Source organism: Haemaphysalis longicornis, unplaced genomic scaffold (genome assembly GCF_048455015.1).
Source record: "Haemaphysalis longicornis isolate Haplotype H1 unplaced genomic scaffold, Haemaphysalis longicornis Haplotype H1 scaffold_1, whole genome shotgun sequence".
NCBI lineage: Eukaryota > Metazoa > Arthropoda > Arachnida > Ixodida > Ixodidae > Haemaphysalis > Haemaphysalis longicornis.
In genome coordinates this window covers 12413170-12434043 of record NW_027526203.1, presented here as the reverse complement: position 1 = coordinate 12434043, position 20874 = coordinate 12413170, and the positions used below count along the sequence as shown (strand labels likewise).

Sequence of the window (20874 nt, the reverse complement as noted above, 5' to 3'; positions counted from 1 at the left end):
AAACATTCGCGTGCGTCTGCGTGCCTCCGCAGAACGTCGATGGCATCCATCACTTCGGTGGCCGTCGGTTTCACCCTCACTTCCTCAGGCTCTTGTTCGCAACACTTTTCTTTCCCTTGGAGAGCTCATGCTGCTTACAAGACTCACCTGATGATGCACGAACAAAATAATAATGTGGTTATCAGCGAGCACAACCTAGAGCAGCAGCACCGTTAGCAAGGACGTGTAGAAAAAAAGCTTGAAGTAGGCTTCGGCAGCCTAAGCATAGAGGGCGCTGGAGTAAGCAACGATTGAGACGTCAAAATGTCAGCAGCACTATTAAACCGTCTATGACCGCTAGCAGTTTTGGCAGCTTCTTTCATGGCTTTTAATTGCTGTCAACCGCAAATTTCGTCGCTTTTCTTTCATTTCAGCCTATTAAGAGTTAATGCGAGTACTGAATGTTTTCAATGTAGGCTCTGAGAGGGAAAATAAAACGTGCTTCGACCGGAATTTTGTTGTTCCTTTCTTGCCGTGACTTCATTAAGGGGGTACACTGGTCTTGAAGACCAACAATTTCCCAAAAAATCAATTTTCTGTATTAATTTTATTTGCAGTCTACAGGTCCCAAAGAATGAACCTGCAAAATATTATAGCTGTACCATAGGTATTTACAAAGCTGTCACCATTTGAAGTTGGCTAAATGGCCATTTTCCCCTGCATTTCCTAACTTTGTGCCTTGTTTTCTCAAAACCGTTTTTTTTCCCACGAGGTCAACTGTCGGGTACAATATCTTGTGATGTACTCGTCAGATTTGCATCATTCTTGCTGCATTTGAAAGCTTAAGAACTGAACAGTGCAATAAAACCAAAAAAATATAAAATTTCTTTGTACTAGTACAATTTTTTATGCATTTCATTTTACGAAAACATTGATAATTGATGACCTGACATTTCATAAGTTCAGAGCAATTGCAGAAACAGTGATAAAATTACTGCTGTGGTATAGTTGCACTCCCTGGTCCTTCGAGAGCACAAAGGAACAAGAATTATTCAAGTATATCATAAGCAGATAATTAAAAAATTGCCCGAAATGGAATGACATAACATCTTGCAAAACTATAACAAACTTGAAAAAATTTGTTATATCGCGAATTTAGTTAAATCGAGGTTTGTTATATCGCGGTTCAACTGTATTGCGATTCATCGATCCCCTCCTGTTGCCTGGTAATTCATTATAAAATGAAGCATGAGGTGTGGCATGCCTGCTGTCTTGGTGCTGGAATCGAAGCACTTCAGCAATCAAACGTGGCTGATGTGTTGGAACAGCTTTGTTTGCTGCATGATCGCTGTGCTTAAGTGCCGGTGCTTACTGGGTCCGCAGTGTTCTTGTAGGAGCACTTCAATGAGTACTGCGAGCTGCATTCAGTGGCAACGCTGGCAGCCAGTGTTGAAGTGACGCGTGGTCGCATTCTCGTTTGACGCCTGCTGCCATGCAATGACAGCAACCTCACATATGCATCTCACGTTCACACTACTCTTGCCCACAGCGTTCTTCATTGTACTGCCTTTTTCCCTGGGGCAGCTAGTGACACTGCCGACGGCGAGTGTTTGTAAATCAGACCACAGGAACTGTGCTCCTCCCATATAACGCTTTCACGCATTGTGCACCCCATCTTACTCGTGTGCAACGAGGCACAAGCTTTGCTATTGTCCCCATGGTTTTAAGTGCAACGGAAAACACGGGCACCGAACACAAGGTAGACAGCACAGGTGCTAACTACCAACTAATTTTATTGCTCCTGACACGAGCTTAATATTCCCAGTGATCAAATTTCCACAATGTCATCGGGAATACTCGGCTTATGTCAAGTGCAGTAAAATTAGTTGGAAGTTCACACCTGTGCTGTTTACTTTGTGTTCACTGCCCATGTTTTCCGTTGCACTTCAAACCACGGGTACCACCCACCAACTAGCCTAGCAGGAAATTCCACTTTGCTGTTATGTGGGTAACTTTGCACAGGCATTGCAAGGGTGCCGGCTGCCCTGTCTTAACATTGCGGTAACCTTGCATGCATAAGCACTTTCATGTGGTATATAAACAGCCAGACATGTAGGGGGGCATCACACAGTGGTGTCTTTCTTTTTGTGTACTGCATGGTTGCCAAAGGTGGCTGATCTCCAGTCAGTGGTGATGGGTTGTGTCTTGAGGCATTGCAGCAATGCATTTTCCACATGCGTAGGAGCTGGTATGTGTGGCTTTCCTTGTCATTTGGATGTAGTGTAAGAGAACCCTTGTGGCACTTGTCTTGCAGATCATGGTTACCAAGCACACCAAGAACATGGGCAAGTTCAGCTCGGTCACAGTCTCAACCATCGACGAAGAGGAGGAAGAAATTGAAGCGGTGAGTCTTAAGTGGAGGAGAGGAGTAACTGAACGCTCATGTGCTGCGACTCGCAGAGACAATGCCAGTTTACATGCATGGTTTTTTTTTCTTTCTTTTCCTACACCCTCTTGCCACCTTGTGAGGCACTCTTTGATATGGACAACACGAACAGTGCAAATGGGGAATGTTAATTTTTTAGTGTTGGAAGTAGTGCCTCTTGCAATGCCCCACTGCAGTGTTCCTACTTTGGACAAGGCAGCTTTTGAATGTTGGTTCTGGTTTTATTGCACTGGGATGGGGCTGGAAAATGGTGCCTAGTGTTCTTGACTTCATTCCTGGCAAAATTCTTTCCTGTTCTCGTGGTAGCCTGTGAAGAGTTCGTTTCAGGCCAGAGTTTGGGGTCACCACTAAAATTGCGTGTGCAAAAGCAGTGGTGTCTTTTCTAGGGTTAAAAGGGACAGTACAATGTGAGAACAAACCGGCTTCGCTATATGGCGCTGGGAAGGCAAACATGCCACTCCAAGAAGCAGCAGCATGTATCTGATAGTGCACACAGTGCAAAACATGTTTCTCCACTCTGTGACAAGAACACGCTTTGATTCTAAGTGAGCAGTGTTCATCTCTGACTCTCTCCACCACTATTTCCATCCCTTAAACAAGGACTGAGAGCGATGCATCTAGAGGGTGACTGTGGAGTGCAACAGGCCAGTCTCTTCAATGCGTCTACTCAGTAAACACCACCCATCCTTGTGCTCACCTTGTCAGGGCAAGGAGAGTGTTCAGCATCGTCTCTCACCCCACCCTGCATTTGTACAGGGGCACTATGCGTTTCTGCTGACTTGTCCGTGGCCGAATGTCGTTGTAGCCTCTGGCGCCCAAGTGAAGACATGTTCAATGAGCGAGCGGTTTATCAGATGGGGCTAGGTGCCACTGTGCTGTTTGCATTCAAGGGGAAGGTTCAGTTGTCGGGTGGAAAGGTGGGCACGCTTACCTGTTGTGGGAGTGATACATATTCAGACCTACGTGTTGACTGTGCTAGCATCAAAGTACATATGGGATGCGCGTGAGCTGGTGAAAGCAGCGTCCTTATACAGTCGAACCTCGATATAACGAAGCAGTACTTTCCGGAAAAAACTTCATTTTATCGCGAACTTTGTTGCATCGAGATTTTTACCTTTCACTGACACAAATGATGTCATCATGAAGATATTGATTTTAAAAATTATTTTAGACGAAACTATTAACAAACCGACCAGCGAGTGTTGTACAGTGAAGTTATTTGGAAATCTTGACTGATGGTTCGAGGTAAAAGATGCCGCGAAACGCGCACCATGCTAGAGCGACTACCCCGGGGCGGGCGCATTCTGATTCACCAAATACAAAAACGAAACTCAGAGGCAGTCCTCTAATGCGTCAAGCAACACTGGGACCGGTCACGTGCTATTGCGGGCTGATGGGAATGGGACGCGGGGGTGCCCACAAAATGGCGGAACTCAGTTTGTCAGCGCTGAAGCTTTGTTCGGTACCGATTTACCGCCCGAGTGTGCGCACTCGGGTGGTAAATCGGTACCGGCCGTCGACTACCTGATTACCGCTGGGTCGCTTAGTGCGCTGCTCTAGCTCTGCAGTACGAGTGCAGTGCTTATTATTATTGCGTGATGTCTGCAACTTCACCAAAAGTTACGCCTGAAGCAGTGCCGACGCTTACCCTGCCAAGTGCTGTCGCGGTGCAAGAGAAGCCTTGCAATTGTTAATTCTCGAAAAAAAAAAAAAAAAAAAGTTGTGTTCCAGGAGCAACCTGGTCGAAATATCTGGTAAGTTTCTGCGAGCTCTTGTTGAAAGGCTGATCGTTACTGGTTATCAACTGTACTTCAAGGAACTGTGGTGAACTACAAATTTTTCCCCCGTTGTTTATTAAAAGGTAACGAAGTCTCACTGCAGCTTTTGGAATCTCGTGTAACACTCGTCGGTAGTGAAGCAATGCCAAACATGGCACCTGCAAAACCAAATAGGATTGGAAGCAGTGGGGAGGCCAGTCGTGCATCGTGTGTCCGCACTTGCACGGGACCGGTCGCAATGAGTTGGGCGTGAATTATTTCGAGCGTTATTTACAAATGATGTAGTGGGATCTGCCGAAATTTGATTTCTGTGCTCGCAGTAACTTCGTTGCATCGAAACTGTGCCTTAAAACCACTTCGTTAAATCGAGGGTAAAAACACATGCACCTTAATAGCAACAAAAAACTGAAATATAAAAAGTTCATTGCATCGCGAACTTCGTTATATCGAGGTTCGTTATATCGAGGTTAGACTGTAACATCAGTGAGGCTGGATTTTGCAGAATTTCTTTGGGTTGAATGTGGTCTGAACCCCTTTTCATGAATATGCTGTTCCTCTTCCATTTGCAGACACTTCCTGGTTCTGATGCATTGTCACCCTCATTATTATTAATGTTTATTTATTTATTTATCTACCAGCTTACTTTTCTTGCGCGGTGCTTTGATGATTTACTGAAAAAAAAAATTGTATGAATCAGCCAGTCTGCATATATCTTTTGGGAAAAGAAGGAAAAACAAAACAAAAAAAAAACAAATAATAGCAACCGAACCTACAACCTCGTAAACGGAACAAATATTTGTGAGGCGGGAAAGATTTTTGGCAATTTAGACGTAGCTGAAAACTGGCAGGGCCCATGGATTAGAAATATTTTCTCTCCTCTCATCAAATTTTAATTAGGAACACAACTTCTAGCTGAACCAGCACTGGGCGTAACTGCTGTTCCAGTGGCAGAATATATAGTTGATTTCAGGGGAAGGTTGTAAAATAGTTTTAATTTTACAAAGTGCAGGCTTTTACGGTGATATTTGCACACGCTCCCTTGCCTGTGGCAGAAATATATGTTGCAAAGGTCAGTGAAGCTCAGACATTGAGTATTGTGGTGATTTGGCATAAGGAGGCAGTAATAGACAACTGTCAAGGATCGAGGGGGTAACTGTCGCCTTCAGCAACGAAAAATCACAGCATTGCAAAAGAAGAAAAGGCCATTCTGGCGATATCCTGTGAGCGAGCGTATTTGTCACTGCATACATTTGCCATGCCATTGGATGGTTACATCATCTTTCAGTGTTAAAACCACTGCAGGTTGACATCCACAGTGGTCGAGCCCAAAACTCGTTTTCACCCACTGTGGTGGCTCAGTGGCTAAGGCGCTGTGCTGCAGCGGCCATTTTTCTGTTGGACTTGAACTATGAAAATGCTCGTGTGTCAAGATTTCAGCATGCTTTAGAGGTCCTTGGGCGGTCTGAATTAATCCACAGCCCTCCGCTACGGCATGCCTCATAGTCCATGTGTAGCTGCAGCACGTAAAACCTCTCAGGTATATATGTACATGTTTTTAGGAACTAATTTTAGTCTGATGTATCAGAACTTTTAGGGACCACATCAGAACACTCATTGCATTGTCCATGACCCCTCACTGATGTCTGACTATCCTATGTTTCTGAATCCGACTGCTTGCAGTATTAGCCCCTAACAGGGCCGTGACTTTGTAGCCAGTGGCATGCGTAGGGGAACCGAATAAGAGATTGTGCACAGCGGCCTGTGGAACCGGGTGAAAAGAATGTCCTTTGTGCAGTTCCCAGTCAGCCGGCAAATGCAACTGTTGTACTCCTGTGCCACTGTGATTTGTGGATGCCAATTTAGGTGACGTGCACCCTCACCCACATCTCAGTAACAAACCTATGAAGGTCGCACAGTGAACCCCCGTGGTGGCTCAGTGGCTAAGGCGTTTTCCTGCTGAGACCAAGGATGGGGGTTTGATTCCTGGCCACGGTGGCTGCTTTTCAGACGGAGGGGAAAACATTAGGCCCCAGGTGGTCTGAATTAATCTGGAGCCCTCCACCACAGCGCGCCTCATAGCCCAGGTGTAGCTTTGGCACGTTGTTAAAGCCCCACTTTTTTTTTTTTTTTTTTTGAAAATTGGTGTTTTTCACAAATGTACCTAGAATAATTCGCCTTCTTAGGGCTCAGGTAAGAAAATTTGTAATTTAAGATTAAAAAAAAATAAAACCTGATGCTAGAAAGATGCCATGAATACGTTGTATTGCTTTCGTTAGCTTATCAGCAATGAATTCTAAAACACTGCAAAACCTGCGGCAACTGCCTGCTCATAAGAAGAAAATTCGAGAAACGACGCAGTATCAAGACAATGTTTTGAGCGCAGGGGAATTTTTCATGTCCTGCAAACAAATATATTTTGTATCGAAAGGGCAAATACCACAGAATTACGGACACTCCATGCTGGAGTAATGGTAAATATATTATCCGTGGTGTTATTTTAACTCAAAGTCATCATTGCAGCAGATAGAAAAACAAGTATATCGCTGTGTACATTGCAGTCACCCCTGCATCAACGAAAACAAACAGGCGAGGGTGTGAAAAAAGGAGCTAGTTTATTCTTTATACTCATTGCCAGCTGCCGTGTGTAAAGAGCAGTGCGAATGGGAGAGAGTGAGAGTGTTCAAATAAACACACACATGGCGAGCTCTGGCCATCACCGCCGCAAACTGGGCTATCTTGAAGACACAGGTGCCAGTGCCACCTGCAGCACTGTATGTGTGCGTTATCCCTAAGTTAAGGGGGAGTTTCCTTCACCACAGTAGCATGGGGCTGTACAGGGTTCCCCTCGGAGGAAGCTGCTCTGCGAGGTGCAATAATCCTTACTTCTGCAGTGCACTCCAACTGGCAGCAACAGGGCACACACTGTTCAGTGCAGCTGTCAAAATGAAACAGCCCCAGAGCTCTGGCTGTCGAACTCCAGGCAGGCCACTGGGGGGGCTGGGTGTGTATTGGGGAAACCACGTATCGCCTCACCCTCTTGCTCCAAAAGTGCTCTTATCCCCTCCAACTCTGGTGGTTGTGGGGACCAAGGTTCTGACGGCGGCCTAGCTCGATCCTCGAGATCCGGCCGCAAGGCTAGCTCCACTGAACACCGCCACGGATCACCAACTTGGCGTATCGGCAGCGAACAGCAAGGAACACAGGACACAGAATTCGCCCACTCCGACGTTTATTGCAATGCAATAAAGGAGACGTCGGGTGCGTCGTTCTACACCGCCGACCACCTTAGCCAGGGCGGGAGAGAGAGACAGGCGCGAGGGCGGACAAAGGAAGGCCAAAAAGGAGCGAGCCGTACTTACGGCCGCTCCCGACGATGGTTCGTGTCCAAAGAGGCCCTCTCCTTGTCGCCCATCGCGGACCAGGCCGCCGGAGCTTCCGGGCAAACCTGTCACATGAGGGGGTCGGCCGCGCCCCCTCGCTCTCACCGGTATCCTCCCGGAGGGGGAAGTGCGCGACCGCGAAGAGAGAGGTACCACCCCTCTCGCCTCCGCGGCGGGCCGAGAGGGATAGGCAAGATGGCGGAGCTCCGCAATTCCCACATGGTATAAGAAAGGAGTAGCAGTTGAGAGGAAGAGGGAAAGCAAGCAAGGGCGTCCATGCCCTGCGCTCCTTTTTCCTTCTGTATTTTGCTTTCACACCTGCAGCACAATACATGGTGGGAAGGAAACTAGAAAAGAAACTTTCCCTTTTCTCGGGAGCAGAAGCAGGGAGTGAGGGATACCTTACTTTCATGCGTATGATCAGCCCCTGCATATAGCCACCACCACGATGTTGCACCCGACAGAGAGAAACAAAAGGAAGGTAACCTCCGCATCATTTAGCCTGTAATGACTTCATAAAAAAAAAAAAGAAGTACCTTGCAGTTGGGTTGCAATTACTCAGGCTACCGTGAAGTTGAGAAACAACGACAATGTGTAGCACATCACAAATGGGAGGGGAGGGCGTTTCATAGTGTTCTTTGTTTACAACACTGGGCAGGTAACCTGTACTTGTGCACCCTGTACAGGATAACAGATGACCCCGGCTAGCTTCGCTAGAGAAAGTGTTACCCGCCGTACACTTGCCCCAGTGGAATCCGAAGACTCACGCATGGGTTCGAGTACTCGCATGTGGTAGACAGACTCTGGCTACCCAAGTAAGGCTTTATTGCCTGACATACAGGGCATAAACCAGACAACATGACTGTCGCTAGCGGGGAGACAGTGGCTCGTTTTACTCACTCAAGCCGGGGGGGACTAAGACCTCAATATCTGTCATTGCAGTTGCAGAAGGGGGGGATGGCTTCCCTTGTGATTGATCAGGACCGAATCTCTCCGCAGAGTCCCATGGAGCCAACTGGGTTCTCATTCATCGGGGCATTGGGAGTAGGCATTCCCGAACCGACCGATTCTGACCAACTTGCCAGTTGACTTCCCGGCAGGTCAACTCGGGCAGAAAGGAGGTCTCTCCCAATTTGGGGAGAGGGTGGCACGAAGGAAGAAAACAAGCTGGTCCTCCTTCCCCTACGCCTTCGCGTGCATGTTCACGGCGAGGTGGTTCTATACGTTGCATGGGGCCACGAGGAGGTCACGACTCGCGTGATGCTCCGGCTGCCCGAAATGGCGGCTCCCAGCTCGCCAAAACATGTGCATACATGGGTCCCCACAACACATCGCCCCTGCCTTGTACTTATAGCCATGCAAGTAACCCAGCACAGTGCGCATTTGGAAGTGTGCAAGTGTATGTGTGGTGTGTTCTCCTCTGTTGCCTTTGTGGCCTGAAGTAGTTAGGCCCGCATGAAGCAGTCCTGTGCCATAAGAACCATTTCACCAGCGGGCGTTTGGATTGCTGCCCGAATGAACGAGAAGCAGTAGTTCCTGTTGGTGGCCCAACCCTCGCATGCTGGCAGCCCAGTATGGTAATGTCCGTGTTGTTCTCCCCTCCTGTGCAGAGAGAAGTGGCAGACTCGTACGCCAACAACGCCCGCATCATCGAGAAGCAACTCGAGCGCAAGGGCATGAACAAGCGCAAGCTCGAACAGGTGAGCTGCTTTCCCCTCACTGCAGATGCCAGAGTCACAAAGTTTTTTTTTTTTTTAATCTTCTCCCACTGCGTACCATCACTTTCCCCTGGCCAAGTAACTAAGCCAAGTATTTTCTTTACCTGGAGGGGCTTATGACTCTGCTTGTCGCTATGGCACTCCAGCAACCTGAAATCTTTTGGTTGGTCCGGAAATGTAGTGCACACACTCCGAAGCTTTTAACACGAAATGTACGAAATGTACGAATACATTTAACACGAAATGTATGCTCGGACAGATGTCCGAGCGTACATTTTGTGCTAAAGCTTTTTTAGCACTGTCGAAGGTGCATTTGCAAGAAAATGATGTTTCTCAAGGTGGAGTTTGAAGGTGCACAGTATTTATTGTTCGGATGAATGCACTTGAAAAGGCATTGCCATGGTGAATTTTTTATTCTGTGTACCTCAACAGCATTGAAATGTCAGCATTGGAATGTCTTTTAAATCATGTAACCTGTCGATTTGTGAATGAAAGTCGAGTCCAGCTTGTTGTTTTAAACTTACCGTAAAAACCCGCGTATAATACAGACCCGCGTATAATACGAGGTGTAATTTGGGGACAGCAAAATCAGAAAAAAAGTTTTCATCCGCATATAATGCAAGGTAAAGAGCACAGAAAACATTTATTTGCACTGCAGTTACTGTTCAGTCATTGTCAGTTTTCGCTGGCACTGTCTCCCGACGTCCGTTCAGTCATCGTCAGGTTTGCTGCCGCTGTCTCCTGAAGTCGCCTTGTCGAAAATGTCTTCCCACAGAAAGTGGTCCTCAGTGCCATCAAGGGCGTTCGAGATACCGCATTTCTTAAAAGAGCGACTGACGAGCTCCTCTGGGATGCTGGCCCACGCATCCGCGATCCAGCCACAAAGCTCCGCTGGAGGAGCCCGCGTCAGCCATCCGGTAGCTGTCACTTACGAGTCTCCTGACCTCATCCACTCTTGGTAGCAGGACCTGATGCAGTCTTTGAAAGGCTTGTTAATGCAAACGTCTAGCGGTTGCAGCTGGGATGTCATTCCTCCTGGAATGACAATGAGTTCGGTGCGGGGTTCGCGCAACAACTTCTTCACGGAATCGGCCAGGTGGCAGCGACAGGCGTCCAACACGAGCACTGACGGGAACCCCCAACAGTGCTCCAGGCCGCCGACACCACACACACTTTATCCAGTCAAGCACCAGTTGCTTTCTCCACCAGCGAATGCTGCCTTTAGTGACGCCGAACTGCCGTCCTGCGGCGCAATTCTGGCACATAAAATAACTTTTCTTTTAATTGCAGCTGAATACTGCCTTCGTGCACCCGACATCGTGATAGACTTGCGGTGAACATGCCGATCCTTCGCAGGGTCAAAACAATCAAAATGGTGCCGGCTGAGAGAAGCAGCAGCCAGCTAACACCACCGCAAGATGGCGCACTCTCCGCTGAAACCGAAACCGAAAGTGCAAATTTTCAACTGAAAACTTTGAGATCTACGTATAATACGAAAAAAACCTCGTATTATACGCGGGTTTTTACGGTAATCCCCTCCAAAATACTGGCATTTTATTTGCACAAAGGTGCAGGATCTGCCTGGACCCTAACATCAAACTGAATTATCTCAGGATTCCTATCAAAAAATCATGTTGTGTCCTTGACTAGAGGAATGTAGCAGGAAGACGAGGCACACAAACCATCTTTGCTGGTGTTGGTCGAAAGAACAATGGAGGTTAGGCGTGGCTTCTTTTTGTGATGACAGCCACAGCAGAGAAAAGAGCAGATGATGGAACTGGGCACGTCCCAGCGCAGAGAACCTCGACACCAATGATGCAGCATTCCTTCCCAAGTAGAAGATTGATCACTTAATCAGTGCTGCAGTTTTGTTGTGTTCTGGGGGTAGCCTTTTTCAAGTGCTGTGACTAAGCACTGGTCGAAAATCCTGGAGTTTCTCGGTTTCTGGTTCATGGCTTCGGTTTGGTTGACAGCGGTCCTGTAGTCCTGGTATCCGGACATGGAGCCAGGGACCACGATTGGGTTCACCATGCAGGGCTGTACAACGGAGGGTTTGTTTGCTGGGGGCTGACTCTAAGTCAGCCGGACTTATTTGGACCCACGGACAGGCACTGGCTTCCCTCGGGTCTCATGGGCTGCAGTCCTTGCTTTGTCTGGAGCCCTAAGAAATTCCATCTCTCTGAAACGTCAGTGTCCAGGGCCTTCTGGTGAATCATAACATCCTGGAAGGTATTGCTTGCATTCACTGGCGAGGCGCGCATGCAGGCAACCGTCTGAGTGCGCCGTCACTCGTTACGTCAGGCTCTGTGGGATGGCGGTACTTGTAGGTGCCAGCACATGACTGTGTTGCACGTTACAAACTCTACCTCACCGAACGCAAAGTAGTGCCTCGAGTCCAATGTGAGTGCGATTAATAACATCTTTGTTGATGCCACCATTGAGAATCAGATTGAAACAGAGCAGATGACACACGGTGGTGTTATTTATTTATTTTTTTTCTTCGCCGTGCGGGCGCAGTTACCCAAGCCGCGCCATGTCCGTGGCGCATCGGCCATGTCTGGCTGTTTCCAGTGTTGCCAAACGAAGATATTGACCGCTAAACTTTTCAACGAATACCACCTATATGGTTGTAAGTCATCGGCATGAATGTATTGCTCTTCTCCGACCCAAAGAAGTATGTATGTGGTGATGCTCATATGCCTGCGTACTGTTCCCTCGACCCACTTGGCGTTGCCAGGCTGCAGACTTTTGGAGCTTGGTTCACTGTTGCCTTGAACCTGTTCCTATTTTTTTTTATTCTTTTCCCAATGTCTGGACGCAGAGGAGTGAGCTGTGTTCTCAGCTTCCACGGCAAAAAATGTTGGGCTGGTGCTTCATCAGTAGTGGTAGTTTGGGTGTTCTGATACCCGAACAGAAATTGGTTGTCATGCTTCTAAAGAGGCGTTGTTTCCCCGGACTGGTGTTCATCCAGGATCTTCTTGAAGAGACCCTTTTTTATGGTCTGTACGCATCATTCAGCGCTGCTGTTTGAGGCTGGATGATAGGAAGTTGACTTCACATGCTGAATGCCATTTCTTCTCGTAAAACATTGCAAACCGAGCTAAAGTGAATTCCAAACTGTAGTTCGTAATCACCACTTCTGGCAATCCATAGGCAGCAGCAAACACACCACGATGTTTTCCCTATGTCATTTCACTGTTCTCCGTGTTCATCGCAAACACTACTACCTACTGTGAGTGTGCGTTCTCAAGCAAAAGAAACCACTGCTGATCCCCATACGCAAATCCCAAGTGCCCTAGTGCATTCTGTCGTACCTTTGCATTGGCCAGCCCCGGGACAAGAAGGGAATGCTAGGTGATGCGGTTTTGAGACAGATGAAATGTTGCACACTCTTTCAGTGCTTGCCCTATGACTTGAATTAACCTCGGCCACCATCACACGTGGCTTCTTGACAGAATTCTCAAGCGACCAATTCCCTGATGGCTTTCATGCAGCATTGACAAAGCATTTGCACAGAGAGGGACAGGCGCTATTACCCGGTTTCCACAGGTTTTCAATCCTGGTCAACAGGGAGTTCACTACGCTGAACAAAATAAAATGCTAGTGCTTCATCTGTGGTATAACAAGACCGGCCGGCCGGTTCTGTGTATAAATAAGAACCTGCTATAGCACCGTGGCCCCTCCAATTTCCACTGTCAATTTCTGTCATAGACAGCGGAAGTTTGTCGAGCACAGAAAAAAAAAAGTACACACCCTCCCATTCCAATGACTGGTTCGGAAGCAGCAAGGAAACTGCGACAATGCATCATATTTGACACATCTCTGGCCTCGCGATGGACCCACTAGTGGTTGCAGGTTGTGAGGAACAAAGCACCGTGCTGAACTTGCGCTGCTGCCATGGCGGGAACTGGCTTAGAGGGGGAACAAGCAGTCCAGCAAGGGCTGGTGATCAGAGTATGCGCTAAATGTTCGACCAAACAAATACTTGCCAAACTTGTGCAACCGAAACCGAACTGCGAGTGCCTCTCTTCCCATGTGCGCATATGCAGGGTTCGCACAGACCCTTCAAATCCTTGAATATCCTTGAATTTGATAACATTAATTCAAAGGCCCTTGAAACTCCTTAAATATAAGTGAGCTCCTTGTAATCCTTGAAAATTTAGTGGACTTCGTTTCAATAAAGCAAATGAACGACGTATTTCCGTAAGTTGTACTGATTTCAAAAACGCGTTTACTGAGGAATGACCGCGAAAACAAGTAGCCTTGACAGAAGAGCAATAGCAGCAAGTTTCGGTTTCAAAACCGGCAGCGCCTGCATCGTCTGGCAACAAATGCGAGCCAGAAATCCAATCCAATCCAACGCAAGTTGTATCAACGGTCGGTCGGTACTCGGTCCGACTTTACTTTGACAGGATGCCAGGCAGAAAGTGCAAGTTTCAGTCCATAAATAATACGGAGCACGGGAGTTATGGGCTGTGATGAAACTGATTGATTGTAGGGTTTAACGTGCCGACGCAACGCAGGCGATGAGGCGCACAGTAGTGGAGGGCTCCGGATTAATTTTGACCACATGGGGATCTTTAACGTGCGGCGAAATCTCGTACACACGGGCGTTTTTGCCTGTGATGAAACTTCTCCTCCTGAGCCATGGGCAGGCCTCAGTGGAAAGAGGCTTCAGCATCAACAAGCAGGTTGCGGTCGAGAATTTGGCAGAGCTGTCGTATATTTCTCAACGAGTTATCTGCGAGGCTGTGAAAAACCATGGCGGCCTGCTGAACGTTCCAATTCCAGAAGAGTTGAAGGCGCCAGTGCGCCAAGCCCGGCATAGGTATGCTGCATACCTAGACAAACAAAAGAAACAAGCACTGTCACGGCAGGCAACTTCAAAGAGAAAAGAGCTCGAGCAAGAGCTCGATAAGATGCAAGGGAGGAAGTCAAAGCTTTAAAAAACTCTCAAGTGCCTGCTGGAATCCGCGGACCGTTTTTCGGAAGAAGCTGAAGCGAAAAACAACCTCACCTACTTAGTCAAGGCAAACAGCTTCTGTGGAAAAAGAAATCCATGCGAAAACTGCACTGCTTTCATAAGTCTTGTAAGCAAATAAAATTTTGCTAACACTCCTTGAATTTTGCCCATTTTCATCCTTGAAATCCTTGAAAAGTCCTTGAATTTTCAGTCAAATATTCTGTACGAACCCTGAGCCTGGTGAGACTTGCTGAGAATCTTAGATGCGATAGCATTTGGATTTTTTGCAGAGATGCCTGGGGAGACTTGCTGAAAATCTTAGATGCGAAACCAGTTGAATTTTCTGCAGAGCCTTCCTTGTGGCATTGTGTATGTGTAGCCCCTACACCATAGCCGATGTGTTGCAAACTATACCAAGATCCTGTGGTGGATTATAGTAGGTCAATACCGAATTCTCTGTAAGCAATCCCTTACTTCTTTTAATTGTTTCCTCTGCCTCAGCTATCCATTTCCATTTGGTGCTATCTTTGATTAGATTGGTTTTATTTCTGCTGGTAGGTTCGTAACGAACTTGCCATACAAATTCAGTACCTATCTTCGCTACAGGCATGGAGGACTTTTTTTGGTGTTGTGAATCACATTGTCCGAAATCATATTTGCAAGTCTATTCTCTACACAGATTCCTTGAGTGTTGTACATAGATTATCACCCAAAAAACCTTGTGGAAGCAATTTTGTCTATACTTTTTAATGCCATTATGTCAGCTTGTGTCTCAAATCTGGAATTTACTGTGTGCTGGGTTCCTGGCCATTCTGGGATCACCAAGAACGAGGGGGTGGATGGAAAAGCCACCACTGCTGCTTATAAGAACATCGGTGACATAACACCACCACCCCAGACTGACCTGAAGCCACAAATCATGAAACAACTATGCGAATAAAGGCAACGACAATGGACTGAGCAGACAGAGAGCAAGCTACATGAATTTAATAAACCACGTTTAGGATGATAAACAACTGATTTGCACAAGAGATTTGTGAAAGTTGCCTTAGCTAGGCTATGGATAAGCCACACACACGCCACACACTCGCACCTGCTCACTGCATCTTCAGGACCCCTGTGTAGCCAGGGTGTCTAGCAACCGGGAAAACCGGGAAAAGTCAGGGAATTTTGAGCCACCGGGAAAAGTCAGGAAATTGTCAGGGAATTTTTCAATCAAGTACTACCAGTCAGGGAAAACCACTTCGGGGCCTGACCACACTGTTTTAGAATAGGGGAAACCAGTGTTCGAGGCCCCCAAGGAGTTACCGAATGCAACATGTTCGCGCGCGACGAAAGCGTGAACCGCATGAAACGTTTTCTGGTTCTTCGAGGCCGTCGCCTGCCGCTCGGCACGCACCCGCACGGTGCGTGCCGAGCGGCAGGCGATGGCAACATGGCGACGGCAACATGGCGACGGCAACATGGCGGCAGCACCGGCCGCGGATTAGTGCGGTAGCTTATTTAGTGACGCTAGGTAGCTCCAACGGCCGCTTTTGCCGCTCTTTAAAATGCTACTCAAGGCACAAACGCACTTGCTTGTGCAGGATAGGAGCCACCGCAGCCACGAAATCGTCGACGCGGCTGTGAAAATACCGCGCATGAATCGCACGCAGAAACTCGCCGTGCGGTTCACGCAGCTCGCAGCTGGTTTAGGTTGCTGGGTGCACTTGCGCAGAGGCACGATGTGTGGGGTGCCCAAATCACTCACACAACGCGCTTTTTTTTTTCCAGCGAATTTTAAAAGGCAGCGCTTTTCGGGAGGTAATCTTGAAAGAACTTTCTTGTGGCATCAGGAGCCAGAATTACATAATCAAAAAGGAACATGACAAGGCTTAGCATGAACCGCATGCATAATTTCTGCTCGCAAAAACGCGTTGCGCACGTCACAGGCGCGCTGCCGCTGCCGCGGAACCACCCGCACGCTGCGCGCGGTGCTGCTGGCGGCGGCAACATGGCGGCGAAGTTCAATCGCGAAGTTCAAGCGACCGCTTCTAAGCGATCTCTAAAATGCCGCACAAGGCATGCACGAAGTTGCTTGTGCGGTAAAGGAGCTTATAATGTGGGCGCAAACGGTACTATAAAACATCACTGACGCCGCTAGGGAAAGCGCCCATGCAATACCTGCCGAGCCAGCCGACTGTCTCGAGCGCTTCGAAACTGCCGCCATGAGGCGCGCGGCTCCCCATTGGCGCATGTCATCAGGCTCCTCCCACAGCCGCGCGCGACGCGCGTCATTTTCTGAGCAAGGCAGAAGCTGCCGTGCGCGCGAATCGTCGACGCGGGCGTCAAAAAATCGCACGCGCAGTGCCGACATACCCGAATAGCTTCAAAATGCACCATGCGGTTCACGTTGCATGTCGAGCTAGGACAATCAAGAAAAAAAAGCAAAAGGTACTGGCTGAAGCGCAAATTGAAGCTTCTATCCCACAAGATGAAATAAACTCTCTGAAGCCGTAACTGAAGGCAAGCAAACCTCAAGCTGAACGAGCAAACTGAAGTTATTCAAAGTGCATTTTGAGAAGTAGAGCACTTGCAACAAATGTGTTTTTCGCTACGATAGAATGTCTTTTCTCTGCGCTTTTTATATGCTTCACTGACCATTTCCACAGAATGACGCCTGGTATATAGGTCAGGGAATTTTGACTAAAATGGTCATGGAATACATGGAAATGTCAGGGAAATTGAATTAGACAATTTGCTAGACACCCTGGTAGCACTTATCCATAGCTCACGCCCTGGTTAAAGGCCAACTGCACTCATAATTTCGGTGTCTTAAAAACCTTATTTCCATAAAGTCTGCCTAAAAAGACTACAAGATACAAAATATGGCAGCTGAAATACACGTGTGCACGACGCAAACGGCCAGCAAAAATCGGCGATTTTGTAACTGAAATTGGAAAGAGCGAGGCCATTATGGCCAAGCTGAAGCTACTTTGCAGCTGTTGCGAGAGCGGCCAGAGTGGCCAGCCAGCCAGAGCAAACCTGCACGCAACAGCTTTGCGCGGGCGACAGCCCTCAGAGAAGCGAACCCAGCACTTGACCGATTTTGCTGGCTATCTGGAGGAAGAAACACCCGGCCGGCTGGCGTACCATTTCCGCTCCATGGCTGTTGGTGCGATGCTCTGGCAGGTGCAGCGTTGTATGCGACGGAGCTATTTCAAACCTTGACAACTTATGGAACGGGGCTACCAGTCATGTCCCAGTTGGTTTGGTGGTGCGTACTGAGCATTCAAAGTAAATCTGGCCTAGGTGAAATTTGAGTGCAGTTGGCCTTTAAATCTAATAGTGGCTCAATGGCTAAGGCGTTGCGCTGCTGAGCACGAGGTCTTGGGTTCGATTGCCGGCCGTGGTGGCAGCTTTTCTGATGGAGGCGAAAAGCAGAAAGGCCCGTGTGTACGAGATTTCGGCGCACGTTAAAGATCCCCAGGTGGTCAAAATTAGTCTGGAGCCCTCCACTATGGCGCGCCTCATCGCCTGCGTTGCGTCGGCGCGTTAAACCCTCCAATCAATCCATCTTTAAATACAAGACACCAGGCACAACACAACATGAACACCTCCCATAACTGTGCAGATACGATGCTCCTCTGTGCCCATCTCACTTATTAGCTGACGATCCCATTGTTTTCTCTTAGGCGTGTTTTTAAGTGTTTGGCGGAGATCAAATTTTTACATCTCATTTCATATCACACATAACTAGGGGTGTGTGAATGCCGAATAGTAACTTTCGAATCGAATATCGAATCGAATCGGGAAAAAAAGCCGAATATCGAATCGAATATTGAATATCAATTTTGTTTTTACAGGCCTCGATTTTTTATAGGTTTTTGTGCAAAAGCAGAAGCTACTTCGCATGTTCGGGAGACATGATATTCTTTTTCAACCTGGAGAACGCACTTTTCAAGTCGCATTGGCGGTACTCCAGGAATCCCCCCGCAGGGGGCACCTTGTGTACTCAAGGTGTTTTGGTGAGTAGCGCCACCACGGTCCCGAGCTCCGCAGGGGTGCTACTGCCGTAGGCACTTGGTGTCTTGCAACACCACGGACCCAAGCACATGTGGGTTGGACCCACCCACGTCCCGGCTGTGCGTGGCTTTGCCATGTCCGGGGAAAAGGGGAACCTGGTGGCTGAGCCAAAGTTGGGGTTGTTTTGGACCTTTACGGCCGCCCAGCAGCGGCAACACGCCACTTCGGCCCCCGCTTCTCGCAGACGGTGCCCCCAGTCTGACCCGCCCGGGGGGAATCAGCCAGTCGCCTTTTCCTGTCCTCCTCTCAGCTCTTTCTCTTTCCTATTTCCTTTCCTAACACTGTCCTGTCATCTCATTTCTTCCTTATTTCTAAGTTTTTCCAGGCGGCGAGGGTTAATCCTGTGCAAAGACGTCACCCTCGATCCCGAGCATAGGATTATAGTGGCAAGGTACGGCTAGGGTGTTAAGTCACGTTCCCTTGTTGGGCTCGGTGGTGGGCGGCCGGCCTTGCTACCGAATCACCATGTATTTATGGCTCCTTTTTCCATCCCAAGAAAAACTGATTGGTCCCTGAAAAGGGGCCGCACCGAAGTACTTAGCATCAGAGCAGCTCCACCTGTCGAAACCTTTAACAAATACCTTGTGGTACACTCCGAAGAAGAAAATGCACCCCTAGCAAAAAAATCGGTGTTCCTCATTGCAAAATGCCTCGAGAACATCGTTGGGAAAGACTACCATGCAAAAAAACTTGCTTCAGGTGACCTGCTGGTAGAAGTACAAAGAAAAAACGAAATTGAAAACTTCCTGAAACAGGACACCCTGGCTCAACTAAAAGTGACGGTCACGCCACATCGTAGCCTAAACACAACCCAAGGCGTCATCTCTGAACGAGAACTACTTCATGAGAATGAAGACGATCTCCTCAAAGGGCTCAAAGACCAAAGCATAACAGCTGTGCGGAGGATAACTATACGTCACGCAGGTTAGGAAATCCGAACTAAGCACATTGTTTTGACTTTCAGCCGTCCAACACTTCCCGAATCGGTCCATGCTGCATTTATTTCTTGTCCAGTGCGTCCATACATACCTAATCCGCGAAGGTGTTTCAAGTGCCAGAAGTATGGCCATGGAACTCTGTCGTGCCGTGGCCGATCCATCTGTGCTCACTGCGCAAGCACTGACCACACTAGTGACGATTGTAACAAGCAACAGGTGAAATGCCCAAACTGCAGTGGACCACACTCTGCCTTCTCACGTGCATGTCCATCATTCAAAAAAGAAAAAGAAATAATCCAAATGAAAGTCACTCAGAACCTAACGTTCCCACAAGCACGCCTGAAGCATGCCTTGCTATCGGGCAAAAGTTATGCAGACGCAGCTCGCCGGGGGGTGGGGCGTCGTCTGGTAGATGCGGGCACCCAGTACAGCGAGGCTGACCTGGTCCCGTCGCAGCCCCCCACTCAGCAGCAGAAAGTCGCTACCGTGGCTTCTGCTGCTGCACTCCGACCTAGTGCTGGGCGAAAGGTCGCCAGCACGATTCCTGTCCAGGTCAGCGATGTTGACCTGGCCTCGTCTCCGGCACCTGTGCAACAGCAGAGGACTGCTCCTGTGGCTACTGCTGTTCCAGCTGTGCCCAGTGCTGCGGCTACGGCCTCTAGCACAAAGTCTGGTTCTGACAATCTTTCAACTTCAAAAACCGCGGTTGAGGCCATGGATGTCTCTCCAAGTACGTCTGCTCCTGAGGCATCACAGGAGCGCCGCGGTGCCACAGGTCGTGGCAAACCAACCAAACCAAAGGCCAGTAAAGTCGTTGCCCCTGGAAATGACCCCACAACCCAAGTGAACCTGCTCAGAAGGGCCCCGAAACCCGGCCTGCTAAAAAGAGGGGAAGAAACATGATCCAGAACATGATCCTTTTTTCTCTTTTGCTGATTTTCATGGCTGCTGAAAATGTTATGTACTGGAATTGTAGGGGGTTGTTTAGAAATCTAGACGATATTTGTGACATCCTCACCAATCATAAACCACAAATACTGTGTCTCCAAGAAACACACCTGTGCCCATCACAAACAAACTTCCTAACACAGTACATTGTTTACCGTAAGGACAGACAAAATTGCATCCAGCCGTCTGGTGGTGTGGCAGTAGTACTCAAAATATCTGTGGCTTGTCAGTACCTCCAGCTACAGACGTCACTCGAAGCTGTAGCTGTCAGAGCTATAGTTTTTGGCAAACTAGTGACAGTTTGCTCTCTCTACATTTCACCCGACTATCGCCTTTCCAATGTCGAATTTGAAAACCTAATCATTGAACTACCTGAACCTTACATCATAACCGGTGATTTTAATGCTCACAACCCCATCTGGGGATCTGTGCGAGCCGATGCTCGAGGGCGACTCATTGAAAGGTTTGTCACGACATCCGGATGTTGCATCCTTAATAAGAAATGCCCCACATATTACAACTCCACACACCACACATACTCAGCAATAGACCTTGCAATTGGCTCTGCAATCTTACTGCCTATGCTTGAATGGAGTGTATTTAACAACTCGTATGGCAGTGATCATTTTCCTGCAAAACTAACAGCTGTAAACAATGAC

General features: G+C 48.1%; 1 protein-coding gene across 1 annotated transcript in view; it reads left to right on the top strand.

Moving 5' to 3' along the window:
• Positions 1-20874, top strand: part of LOC144175182 (STING ER exit protein) — a 60160-nt gene that overhangs the window by 30216 nt on the left and 9070 nt on the right. The window contains exons 5-6 of the mRNA XM_077704288.1: positions 2294-2383; positions 9194-9283. Coding sequence (XP_077560414.1) covers positions 2294-2383; positions 9194-9283 — 180 coding nt within the window. The remainder of the gene's footprint in view (positions 1-2293; positions 2384-9193; positions 9284-20874) is intronic.